Below are 14,389 nucleotides of genomic sequence, written 5' to 3' on the forward strand. Positions count from 1 at the left end.
CGAAACTCAAACTACTTTGGGGGTGAACTTAGAATGTAAACACAATGAAATTGTGTCTCTAGGGAATATAGTGTAAGGTGGATCTGCCAACAGTGCTCTGAGCACCCCCACACAGCTGCGGTGATGGCTACCAGGAACGCAACATTCATCGATAGAAGAGATACGGAACATGCAGCTAGTCGTTCAAAGGGAGGCACAGTGAGCACCGAAAGAACAAGGGTTAAGTCCCATTGAGGAGAAGGTTTCCTTACTGGTGGAAAGGTTCTGATTAGACCCTTTCAGACTCTAGTAGTCAGTGGGTGAGCGAAAACTGAGCAACCATGTGAAGGTGGGTGGTATGTACTGACTGCTGCCAGGTGGACCATAAATCTTGACGTTCGTAAAGCTTTTGATATGGTCTCGCATGACCTTCTCAAACTAGGGAAATGCAAAGATGGAGCTACTATAAGGTGGGTGCAAAACTGGTTGGAAAACCATTCCCAGAGAACAGTTATCAGTGGTTCACAGTCATGCTGGAAGGGCATAATGAGTGGGGTCCCGCAAAGATCTGTTCTGGGTCCGATTCTGTTCGCCATCTTCATCAATGAGTTAGATAATGGTATAGAGAGTATACTTATAAAGTTCATGGACGATATCAAGCTGGGAGAGGTTGCAAGTGCTTTGGAGGACAGGATTAGAATTCAAAAATGATCTGGACAAACTGGAGAAATGGTCTGAAGTAAACAGGATGAAATTCAACAACAATAACAAATGCAAAGTACTCCATTTACGAAGGAACAATCAGTTGCACACATACAAAATGGGAAACTACTGCCTAGAAAGTAGTATTGTGGAAAGAGATCTGGGAGTCTTAGTGGACACAAGCTAAATGTGAGTCAACAGTGTAACGCTGTTGCAAAAAAAAGGAAACATCCTTCTGGGATACATTAGCAGGAGTGTTGTAAGCAAGTCACGAGAAGTAATTCTTCTGCTCTACTCTGCGCTAATTAGGCCTCAACTGGAGTATTGTGGGCACCACATACCAAGAAAGATGTGGACAAATTGGAGAAAGTCCAAAGAAGAACAACAGAAATGATTACAGGTCTAGAAAACATGACCCATGAGGGAAGATTGAAAAAAATTGGGTTTATTTCGTCTGGAAAAGAGAAGACAGAGGGGACGTGATAACAGTTTTCAAGTACATAAAAGGTTTTTACAAGGAGGAGGGCGAAGAATTGTTCTTCTTAACCTCTGAGGATAGGACAAGAAGCAGTGGGCTAAAATTGCAGCAAAGGAGCTTTAGGTTGGACATTAAGAAAAACTTCCTAACTGTCAGGGTGGTTAAGCACTGGAATAAATTGCCCAGGGTGGTTGTGGAATCTCCATCATTGGAGATTTTTAAGAGCAGGTTAGACAAACACTTGTCAGGAATAGTCTAGATAATACTTAGTCCTGCCACGAGTGCAGGGCACTGGACAAGATGACCTCTCAAGGTCTCTTTATCAGAGAATCAAGCGACTGGAAGAGTTAATAGAAAGACTAGCTGTTTTGAGGGAAAGATGACAGTCCAGAATAAGCGGGGATACTCACAGCTTTTGGGGATATACTTTTTTTTTGTGCCCACAAAGAGAAATGCTTCAACTTGGCTAAGTAGCATTTTCTAGTGGACTCTTTTCTTGTATTAGTAAGGATGGTTTGCACTGCTTGACAGCATAAACATTCTTGATGCCCATTCAAAATCCAGGCCTTGGGACAGAGTGCTGGAGGGCTGGGATGCTTGATTCCATCTTTCACCTGCGTCAGCAGACTGGAAAAGACTGAATGTTGATTGATCACCAAGACAACATGCGTAGGATACTCAGGGACCAAAACTGTGGGGTCAGTTGTGGATGACGAGGATGACACATACCTTGTACTGACTAATTTTCTTTAAGACAAGGAATGGCAAGGTAGGGAATACAAAGTTCAGATGGTTGGTCTGACCACAGACGGAGAGCATCAGCCTGAGAATGATGTGCTAGGGCTCCTCTGGAAGAATATATGTTGCACTTTCTCTTCATTGAGAGGTGAACATGTTCCCATAGAGCAAAATCACTCAGCAGACACTTTGCTATCAACCATGAGTGGGAGTCAGCCACCACAATTTGATTCCCAGGAAGGTAAGCTACCGACAGGGTGATTTGATTGTTGATGCACCAGTTGCACAGAGTGACCACTTCTGCACACAGAGAAATGGCTCTCACTCTGTGCTTTTTGATGTAAAAGGACAGTTGTTATACTGTTTGACATTATGAGGATAGGGTGACCCTGAATGAATAGGAGAAAGGCTTTGCAAGCCTCTTAGTCCATAATTCCAAAATGTTAATGTGCATCCTGGCTTCTCGGGCTGTCCAAGCACCCTACAACATGCAGTCTAAAAGGGAGGCATTTAATGATCATCCTATCTGGTGAGGAGGAAAGGAAGGGAATGCCCATGCATACCCGCTGAGGCTTCTTCCACCACAATAGAGATGATTTTATTTTGGTGGAAACAAGTTACTATGGTGCTCATGGACCGTTTGGTGGGTACATGGTTTGAAGATACGCTTGCAGACAATGAAGGTAGAATCTGGTGAATGGCATGGCATAAGTACATGAAGCCATACATCCAAGTAGAGAAATTCTGATTAGTGTTCAAGAATTGCTCATGATCTCATCTATGAGGTCATTCATCACTTGGAATAAATCCACTGGCAGATTGCCATGACTGAATTGAGGGACCCTCTGATCAAGTCTGAAGTCTGCACTGGAGTGAGGACAGACTTTTCTGAATTTACAATGATCCCTAGGGGGGACAAGAATTGAAGCATTGACTCAGACAACTCATAGGCACCTTGGCAATGAGAAGCTGGCAGTGAAGATAGGGGAAGCCACAATGCTTGATACTGGCTGCTACTAGTAAGATAACCTTGGTAAAGACCCTGAGGATGGTTGTGAGGCCAAAGAGGTGGACTCTATCGAAAATGGTTGGGGCCCACCATGAATCTGAGAAAACATCTGAGTGTGGGGTCAATGTCCATGTGAAAGTACCAGTCCTTCATATTGAGAGTTATAAATAACATGTCTTTTTCCATGGATGGGATTATAAATGCCAATGACTATGAAAAATTTCAGTTTGCAAATAAAGAAGTTAAGAATGCAGAGATTGAGGATGGGTCTCCAGCTGCCCTTCTTTTTGGGTACTAGGAAGTATGTTGAGTAAAAACGCTTTCCTTGGTACTAAGTACCCACTCTATTGCTCCTTGCAGTAAGAGGGCTTCTGCCTCTTGTTTGTGAATCTCCTCATGAGAACAGCCCCTGAAAAGGTGTGAGGATAGGGACTTTGGAGGGGTCAGGGATGCAAATTTGACTGCATAGCCAGAATGGATAACTATTAGTTCTCACATGTGCCCATTGTTATGGTACTCCAGTTGTGGGAAAAGTGCTAGATGAGCTCCAAAGGGTATGTGGGAATCAGCAGGTGGTGACATCACTGGTTTGCAGCACTCCAAATCCCATCAAAAATATTACTTAGATGGGGGCTAGGTTAGTGAGGAGGATATTGCCACAGAATGTGTGGGAAAATGAGACTTCTGAACCCTTTTGCTTCTTATGGGGTGGCTCATAAGGCCACTGGAGGCAAAATTATTGATCCACCAGTCTTGGCTTGTATGGCTGCCTGTGGAATTCTCTTTGGGGCAGGTGCATATATTCCCAGAGAGCAGAAGGCAGCCCTATAGTCCTTTGTAATGTGCAAGGACTCTTGTGTCTTTTGGTTAAAAAGATGAGTTTCATCAAAGGGCAGGTCCCTCCATGGTGTTCTGGACCTCCCTGGGCTACTCTGAAGCATGAAACCACAATTCATGTCACATCACAATGGCAACAGCCATTGCTCTTGAAGATGCATCTGCTGCATCTACTGTGATTGAAGACAACCAACTTGCCTTCCTCAATGAGAGCCTGGAATGGAGCTCTATCCTGTTGCAGAAGTTAGACAATGAGTGCCACAAACTAGGAATAGTTCAGGTGATCATAACTGGCCATCAGTGCTTGTTGACTGGATATTCTGAACTGAAGGCTAGTAGAAGTGAGGACTTTCCTTCCCAATAAATCAAATAGTTTACCCTCTCTCTCAAATGAAGCAGATTTACAGTGATCTGTCTAGATTCCCTCCGTGGCAGCCTGGACAACAAAAGAGTTAGGAATACAATTTGAAAGAAAAATTCCACTCCTCTGGCTAGGGCAAATTAACATTTTGCTGTTAACATTTGGGTTCCTTTATCGGCCACTGTGGAGTAGCAAGGGTGTTGGAGACACCAGCTGGACAGCAAGTCTGGAAAAACTGAATTCCCCAGAAGGGGAGAACTTTACTGACCTGGCCAGAGGGCCAAGCCACAGAGAGGAAGCTTCAGTCCTGGGAGCGAGCAAAGCAGCAGAGCAAGACAGATGGGAGAAGAGATCATCACAAGGAGAGTGCAAGCGGGCAGAGCTAACCCCCAGGACAGCCAGCATGGGGTGCTGCTCACAGGGAGTGGACCCCATGACAGGCTCCCTTTTCTGGACAGACACGCCTCAGAGGAGGAGACTGGTTCATCGGGTGGTTCAGAGTCTCCCAAGAAAGGACGGACTCTGGATCTATCAGTGGTACAGACAGTTCCGCTGGAGGGAAACCATGACTGGATGATGGAATGGGAGACAGACTCCTCCCACAAGATGCATCTTCCAGTGGAGTCAGGTCCTCCCTCGTGAGGGAAGGACCTGTTGGCAATGGAGACTGGGGATCCAGGAGAGCAAAGATGTCATCAAGTGGAGCATAATTCTTTGCTCTCTCTCGAGCGTGCGGGGTCTTGCCTGCCTGAACCAACTGAGCCAGACCAGTTATAATTTGCTCCACGGTCAGGCAAGGTAGAACTATTACAGTCAGTGGCTGAGGTGCCTGATGGTGCCTTTTTCTCTGTGCCATCAGTTCCCAGTGTTTAGGTTTAATTGGTACCAGAGGCACCATTGCTTCCAGCACATGGTCTGGTAGCAACAGAACCCTGAATTTGTGGGTTTTCTTGTCATGACCCCAAGACTTTGGACATGCTAAGTCCCCTCATGGGCTGAGCAGAAAGACTTGCTCAACTTAGGCAGGGTTTATCTGACTTCTTTAGAGTAGACTTGGAGGATTTGCTTCATGGTTATGAGGATGCTCCCTGCCTTCTTGACAAGTCTCTCAACAGAGGATCTGTTGGAGTAGATTCCCTCACTCTCAAGTCAGACCTTGTGGCAGGAGGTACACTCCTTGCTGAGTCAGGCAGATATATGGGGGGAGAAGAGGGAGGTATTTTGAAGCCTGGAAGCGCAACAGGATATACACATCAGGACCATCATTCAAAGAAGGTGGTGTATTCTCCTTTGATCTTATAAGCCTTAGCCAAGAGAGCTTGTCAGACATTTCCCTTTCCCTTTGCTATGCTTTCACATTTGTACAGTGCTGCAGTATTTTCTAGAAATAGAGAGGGGTTACAATTTTATTTTGCCTGCCCTCCCAGAGATATAGGGGCTCCTTGTACTATTAGGGCAGCTACTACTACTGATTTTAAAACACAAGTTCTTGTACCTTCTATGGGTTGCTACCAGTCACAGACTAGCTAACCTCACATCTATGAGTCACTAACACAATTGTTTCCCAGCTCCTAAACTGTCAGAATGCTATGACTGCTTCTGCTCACTTGTGCTATCAGCCAATTCATCAGGAAGATCCTAATATACAGGTACTTAACCTCTGTGTTTTAGTGTCATACAGTCTAAATCCTTGTTCATTAAAATAAAAATAGTTAAAATCTATTGTTGATAGAATGCATTTAATGTTAACAAATTCATCTCAACCTCTAATCATGTTTTCATTGCTCAAGATATGAGCACCATAATGCAAGAACAATCTACCTACCACTACACAGCAGGGAGAGGAAGAAAACTCTGATCTTCTCTCTTTGTAACCTTACACTCCTCCACTTCACATCCTCTTCAAAAAAATTATCCTGAATACACTGTTCTGTCAAAATCAGACTCTCTGTAAAGCAGCAACATGATCAATGGACCCTGCTAAACATTAGGCAGTTCTGAACACTGCCGGAGGTCAAAGCCTAACTTAACAAGGCTGAACAAATCAATACCATCTATTAAATGACTTTAGTTGGAAATAAAGAGAATTATTATTTGTATGCATATTTTGATTAAATCAGTTAATCTTTGGTACTCAGAAACCTTACTACCATCTCTTCTCCCAAATTTTGAGAAGCTAAAAATGAAAGCAATCTACTTTTTATAAATTAATTTCAGCATGCAGCAGAAAAAGATGTCCCAGTTCTGCACGCACAGTCCCCGCAACCCTGCTGTTGCCCTATCAGAGGCTGACAGCTCTATCAGTATCCCTCCTGGGGTTGTGGAATAAGCATTCTCAGATGGCCAGCTCTCAAGCAAGACAGTGCCATTTCATCCTTATATGTCCCATGTGTGATGTGCCATCTCATCATGCATCTACGACATTGCCTGCCTTCCACTTTTCCAAAATACTTCATTTCTACACAGCATTCAGTTCAACAAAAGCATGGGATTAATTTGCTTTAAATTCTGCAAACAAATGTGCACCTTTTAGAGAGTAGTTAAGCTAATGAAAATGAGATGAATATGGTACTGATTAAAATCAGACATCACTGGAAAGCCCTGTGGAAGTTTCCATCACACAGCTCTGCCTATAAGCTACTTTGACCTACAGTATCCTCCATGCTGTAGTACTGAACCAGTATACATCTATCTCAGTACTGACTTAAAACATCCCATTCTGTTCTGGCCCTAGACCTCTAGAGCAGAAAATGCTAGTTTAATCAAGATCTGTGAAACTGTGGTATGGTTTCCAATATGGACAATTGTCCATTAGACCACTAAACTTAGCCCCTCCTCTCCTTTATTTCTGACCCAAGTTAAATTTGCACACAGGGTTTTGGAGGAGACCAGTATATCACCACACTGTGGCACCCATCTACTCCTTCCAAAACAGCTATATTACAGAATGGGGGGGATCATGATCATAAGCCATAATCCAGTTGTATTGATATTTTTCTTAAACTCCTTGCTATATGAGACAGCAAAGCCAAGCAAGACCGGAAATTGTTTTCTATTTTTGTTCTACAAAGCACAGCAATCTGCTATTTAACATAATGACAATTTGCAAGTATGTGGTATACACTCACCCACACAATCTTGTATGTACAACAGTCAAGAATGATTCTTAGCAGCTTTCTGAGTCTATGACTGTAATGGTTTTAGCCCACATGACAGGAAATACTTACGCAGAGACAATTTCTTCTCCACTCACAAACTTTGCATAGGAGACTGCCTTGCGATGCCCTTTGAACACCATGATTGGCTGCTTAGTGTTGCGAAGATCATAGTAGTGAACACAGTGATCTAGAGACAAACAGGGAAGAGAGAGTAAAGAGGCAGAACTTGTTAGGAGGCAATGATATTTGTGATAATCACTCTCTTATGTCTAATCAATCCGTTCAAAATAAGAGACGTGACACAATGCCACAAGGTACTAAAGTAGAGGAAGAAGCACAGAAATCCAGTCTAAGGTTTTCCTGACTCTGACCTAGGTGAAGCTTCTTAGCAAACAGTCTGCACTGGATTTAGATAGGCTGAAGACTCAGTCTGCTGCTGAACTTGGAACATGGAAAATATGGGCTAGATTTTTCATGTTTATCCAAAATGGACTCTAGCATATTACACTTCTGCTTCCTTTCTCTCCCACCTTCCCTCCAAATTCATTTCAAATCAAGAGAGAATTGGCATTTTGGCTAAGGAGGGAAAGCAGACTAGATTTTAGCTTCTTTTAAGAACTATTTCAGATGTACTGCATGCCCATAACCACATAAAAAGAATCACTACGCAAGTAACACTACATTTTAAAATTTCTGTGCAGCTAAATGTCAATTCCCAGAAAACAGTAGGGAAAGACCCAACTCACCCAAACCCAAGAACACACCAAACATTCTCTTCAGTCCAACAAGATCAATCAACTCCTTCCTCACTTTTCTATTATTTATGCTGAGCTTTATTTAACCAATGACCGGTATTATTAAAAACGGGGGGAAAGAAGGATGGGGAGAGAACAGGTTATACATAGGTTGAAACTGAAACAAAAATCCCATTCCCACATAGATATGCGATAGATCTAGAGCTCAACTGAAAACTTAGGTTGATCCTCCTCTCATTATCCTCCCAACAAACCAACCCCCCCCGAAAAAAACACCCCAAACCTCAAAACTGGGGTTTATTACAAAGATTAAATTTAAATGGGTTTTAATGCCAATAGTTACAGACATTCAATAAGTTTTGTGTTCACTTGGAATTTCAACGCAATATTCAGAGTCTTATAAATAATACCCAGTTTGTTTGGAAATCTAAGTGGTTAGAGAGAAAACTGGATTTAAACCTATTAGGTTACAGTTACAAAACTGCTATTAACAAGCAATGGCAGCTTTTCACCTGGCTAAGCACATAAATCGTTTGTCTGGGGCTAGAGAAATGGTTCTGTCAAGCACAGCTTCAGTAAAATAAGAAACAGGTAGAGGCGTCATTTTATACCCAACATCCTTTATGATTAGTTTTCTCTCTGTACATCAACATGGAAAGAGTATTTTGGTAAAAGGAGAGGTTTCCTTATCTTTTTTTCAAATCACATCCTCTTGTCCATGTATATCGCAAATGCTCAAAAGCAGTCACTTTGTGTGATTTCCACCACGTAGCTGCTTGACAAGTTTCCAGCGTAATCCCTGTTGTGCTGAAATTCAACCATTGCACCCACCACCACTGGCATTCAAAATCATTTGAAAGACTGCCTTTGGCAGCTCTCTCTCAAGAACTATTGTTTCTACTACAACCAAATATTAGCCCGCTATCCATCAAAACCCCAGGTAATTTCTTCAGTTTTAATACTGTAATCTGCTTCTGAATGAAATCATGCACCAAGCTCACTCAGTAAGGGAGAAACTTTCAAAGGTGCTGAGCAGAATTAAGTGCTCAAGTCCCATTAATGGGATGTGGGGCCTAACTCCCTTTCGCTCCTTTGAAAAATCCCAGCCTAAATATGGTAAATATGGTAAGTGTTCTGTATTCTGGCAAACATGCATGATTTGGCAACCCTGAAACACTGAATTGGCTGCAGTTACTTTAACAAGTTGGATGGTTCCAACAAGTCTTTCATTAGGAACTTGTTACTGTATAAGCCATTTAAAAGCTATTTTTATTTGGAATCAGCCTCCTCTCCGGCTGGACAATCATCATCTAAACAGAAGATTCCTTCTGAGTGCTCCAGATTTCATACTTCAGGTGGTGATAGGAGAGGTGTGGGTGGGGAGGGAAATGGAATAAGCAGATTAATGTAGATGGGAGGTTGCATCCATTTGCACAGATAATATGTGAAGTTGCACTTACCTTCTAAACACTGCAATAAACAATCCAAGTGTGCTGGCATCTGGCCCCAGCACAATGTGCCTATCTGTGCTGGCAGGATAATCAATCACTGTCTGCTTGGATCAGTGAAAGTCCAAGGGAACAGAAAGGCCACAGGGTTCTAAAATTAGCCACTTAATTATTAATTGCTTATTTCAGCAGTGACCATATTTGTGCCCAACCAAGGTTGGTTTTTTTATGAACTGAAGTAGCTATTTTTAAGTAGATATATTAGGACTAAAGCTCATTGCATTCATTAAAATCAGAACAGGTGGTCACATTTTACAATTAAAGAGACTCTCTTTTAGGCCATATGGACCTTCACAAAACAAGAAAAAAAAAGCCATCTGCTAAGAAAACAGATCTTTAAAACCAAGCAAAATGAGAAAAATATGCATTTCTGATATTCTAGCAGAAGCCTCTCCCAGTGAACTATAATGAACTGAGATTGTCCACAACTGGCAAAATTTCTGGCATTCCCCTCTATCTTGGGTTAGACATTACTGAACTTTCTACAACACTTCTAATCATGAAAGACAAATACAGCACTCAAAAACACTGAATATTCCCTCTCCCTGCACACATCCCTTCAAAAACTCTGCCTGTGTCCCTTAAAACCACACCGTAATAGCTCAGTTTTCCATTCAGCTCTATAAAATACACTTCAGTTCTGACCTGCAGCACTCTGCTATTTGCCTTTAGTTTTTTCCTTAGCCACAAACATAGTAATTACACAGTTTCTCTGTGGAATTTTGCCACAATACTGCGATGTGCATAAACACAAAGGTTTTGCCCCAGACCAGCAGACTTACTTACATCAATTTCAACTTTGAATCCACTTTTCTACTATCAAAGCCTTATGCTGAATGCCATTCAAATGCCAAGCTTATTTCTTATGCAGTCTGATTTGCCTGAGATATACAAATGCTTTGCCCTATTCTGGGTTAAAATTATATGGTTGATATAGTAAGACACTAATAATTCCTGTTAACTTGAATGTTACTGGAAGCAGCTCCCCTGCTGTTCACTTCTAAAAATGCTTCAGGTTTTTTGAGCCAGGTCACACTATACACAACAGTTTTCCTTTAATTGCCTCAGAAGGCAAAAAGAGCAGCCAATATCAACTACAGTTATTGGAAAAGTCCCAGACTCCAGTTCATTGTATTAAATAATGTTTCTTCAAAGTGCTCAAAGACAGTCTACCTCAAAAGGGAATAGACTATGTTTTGGGCTTTGAGGTATAAGTGACATCTGACCAAGAAGTGTCTCTCTCCACCACAAAACTTCTGACCACAAAGTGCATGATATTTATCAATCAGTGGTGACCTTAGAAGCAGTTTCTTTTGTAATACGGGTTAGAGAAGAATGGGTAATGTAGGGCAGTTTTGTACATTTCCCTGGATTCTGGAACAGCTAGAGTAGTGAAACACACAAACAGAAGACCAGAACAATTGATCTCTCCAGCCATCCAGAAACTCTAGGTAATGCTCACTTTCCACATCAACTACTTTATCACTTCCACCATTAGCACTTCAAATATAGCGTTAGCTAAACATTTTTGCGAGCCTTTCCTCTCAGTCTGCCATTTCTGGAAATGCTGGAAGAATTCAAATGATATTATTTTCAAATTTTTATGCACATTATAAATCCACTTCAAGAAGCAATAAGCAATTGTTTATTTAAATTGTTTTTCAAAGTTATTTACTGTTAAGTATACATTAAGTCAGCAGTTAGGAATATAGGCTATGTGCTGTTTGGCATATGTGAAGTCAGACAGGTGAAATGTAAATTCAAGAAAATATATAGGTTTGTGGAGAGAGCCACAGGGTAGGATATCAGTTAGTATGCAAGGAGCAGAGGTTTGGAGTGGAGCAAAGTTAGCTGCAATTTTCATGTATGGTGGGTCAACAGTATATTGTTTTAGTTCATGCTCTAGGCAGCTGCCTTACCGTGCTTGAAGTATGAAGTAATTGGTCTGTTAGAACCTTTCTGTTCTCAAAGCACTCTTTGGACTGTGATTTGCGCCACGTTTGCATATGGTTGCCAATTTCCTTCTATGCAAGAACCACATTACATTTTTAACTACGGTCTGGATCTGCAAAGGTAGGGCCATACACGGCTCTGGATCCACAGCAGTTTCTCCCACTGAAACAACTGAAGTTTGGTCAGAGACAGAATATAGCTCTTATGTGGTAAATTTTAGTTAGAGAAAGTACTGCTGCATTCTGCTTCAAACAAACAATGGAGTACTACCTATCTGCTCTTTCTTTGCTCATTTGCACATTACCCAATTTACACAGACGATAGCAACTTGGCACCTAAAGGTAATTCCAAATAATGTGGGTGTCAAATTTAAATCTAAGGATTAGCACCCCTTAAGATTAAGGTCATAATTAAATCAGGGCCTTGATAATTACCCCAAGTGGGCAAGAACCAGCCCACGGGCTGGTTGACCCCTCTGGTATGAGTTTCATTGGCAGCCCACAGTATAGCATCACAATGTCTTTCCTAGCAGATATTAATATTTTGAATCTCTGCTTTTCTGATTATACATAAATGGGGCTTTTATTACACCATATGCTCCCACACCCCACCCCACCTTCCCAGTCTATCGGGCCAGGTAATTAGAATATGTGGATTGGAGGAAGGTGCCCAAAATGCGTATATGGCAACCCATCAACTCAGAGTCCCTTCAGAAGTGACTGGAGTTGGTAGGCTTTTTGCCCCCCCCCGAATAAATCTGGACATGAGTGCCCAGCACACACACAACTGAGAAGCAGAATCTCGAAGTGATACAGCATATTCTAAACAAATTTTACTCGGTGGTAAAAACAATGGGTACGCAGTCATGCCACTGTCAAATCTGAAGAATTGAGAAAGCCGAGGTTCTGACTAAACACCGCACTGCAGATGCTTCTAGATGGAAAATGGTGGTAATCCTCCCATGGGAAAGCATGCTCTAATTTAATGGATTTTTGCTGAACAGGCACAAAATGATGGACTAGCAGAATTTGAATATCAGCATAATTGGCCAAAGGCTCATGTTAGCAGGAAGGCCCAGCATGAATGCCATATTGCTTGATTTAGAAGTAACATCCCTGGCTGGAATAAAAATAGCAACAAAAATTAGGGGCATAGATATAATTTCATGACCCTCCGACAGGTTTTTGAAGCTTCCTCCCTTATGTTACTGACAAGAATAAGGGAAGAAAAGCCATCTCCTGATTCTGATAAAAAAACCAAATACATTGAAGATGGCATAGTACATAAGATACCTTTATCTTGATGGAAACCTAAATCGGGGACATGTAAGCGCGGGCTGGTATCTCAGAAACCTGACACACAAAGGCAATTGCTACTAGAAACAGAAGCTTAAAAGAAGAGATACCAACATTGCTCTGAGGAATATTTATGAAAAAAATTAGGGAGCAGTTAGGGTAGCTGCTTGGACCTCTTCTTTCCCCTGGTACAAACTGGGACCCTGATCTCCGATGCCCATACAAAGAGAAGGGGAGGACTCGTCCCAGAAAAGATGCCTTCCTAGGTCACCTAGAACCCTTAATGAACTTGGTGATTCCTAGGACCTGGACTGCCTTCCTAGGATGATCCTTCTCCTCTTCTTCTCCTTAGTCTGTCGCATTCCCTCTCTCCCCTGCCACTACCACCTCCTCCTCCTGCCCCTTTGGCTTCTCCTCGCCTGCAGACTACACGAGCAGGGTCTAATAGGAGGCAAGTCTCAGTGACTGTCAGTGGGTTTGGGACACTGGATTAATTGCTCAAACCACAAATTTCCTGTTGCGCTCTAACTGCTCCGTGTGAACCCTGCTGGTGCACTCCAGGTACCTACAACATTGGTACATACTTAATACCTACAATTTTAAGGAGATCATCTGAATTGGTATGAGGTTGCAATTCAGTAGACTGAAGAACTGTGAAGAAAAGTAATGAGAATCCACTGAGAAAGATGACAAAGTTAAACCAATTTACCATCACTAATACCGACACTTTCCTTGAGAGCCAGTTGTTTTGAGTGTTGTGGCAAAGGTAATTATAGCTGGGTTCAACGTAGTTAGGAAGCAAAGGGCTTTTTAACAGTGACAGTATTAAACAGAACACTTATACTGAGGAGGAGGAACAGATTCAACTTTTTAAAACAAACACACCATGCTATTTTCCCCCTTGCAACATAATAGTCACATGACTGGGAGAGAACAGAGATAAAACTACATCACACCAATGCCTGCCTGTACATATATAATTATTAGGAGCCACCAATGGCATTGGGAGAGCTCAGATATGCACCTTTCACTTCTCCTAGTCCTGCCTTCTCCTTACGACAACAGTACAAGGAATTTTACTCTAGCATAGCCATCTTCATTACATGCTTCACTTAATGTTTACAAAACCACATTAATGTCCAAGCTGCCTTCTTCTGTACTAGCAGAAACAGTCACAAATACAAGAACTTATTTTCTGCAACTAAAAACAGAAAACTTTTTGATTTATCTGCTGTATTTCACTTCTATTTTTACACTGAGTTTCCTCACTTTGTATTACAAGGACAGTCTGCCTATGAACAACAATCTTCTGTCACCTAATGGGACTCCTAGCAATCTTTTCTAGAAGTGAAACCCTAGTGATACAGCAGTGAACTGGAACAAAGTTCTTGTTCTGTGTTTCTCGAGTGCACCTGAAATGACTTGGGTATATTGGGTTCACTGGGCATTTCTTATGTCCCTTGTCTACATACTGACCAGTTTCACAAACATCAAACCCATAGTCCAATGAGCTCTTAAGTATTGTTTCAGAGCAGTTGCTCTAGCTGCTTAACAATGGTTACCCAATAAGGGGCATTAAAGTGGGATAACGCAACCAAAGCAAGTTTTCACTTCAG

At 41.9% G+C, this 14,389-nt stretch overlaps 1 protein-coding gene across 3 annotated transcripts in view; it reads right to left on the reverse strand.

Annotated features, from left to right (window-relative positions):
• Positions 1-14,389, reverse strand: part of COP1 (COP1 E3 ubiquitin ligase) — a 228,234-nt gene that overhangs the window by 50,722 nt on the left and 163,123 nt on the right. For all 3 annotated transcript variants that reach the window (XM_084635924.1, XM_084635925.1, XM_084635926.1), the window contains exon 16: positions 7,332-7,449. In XM_084635924.1, the coding sequence (XP_084492050.1) occupies positions 7,332-7,449 (118 nt within the window). The remainder of the gene's footprint in view (positions 1-7,331; positions 7,450-14,389) is intronic.

The sequence above is a fragment of the Lepidochelys olivacea genome, assembly GCF_965140295.1.
Source record: "Lepidochelys olivacea isolate rLepOli2 genome assembly, chromosome: 8".
NCBI lineage: Eukaryota > Metazoa > Chordata > Testudines > Cheloniidae > Lepidochelys > Lepidochelys olivacea.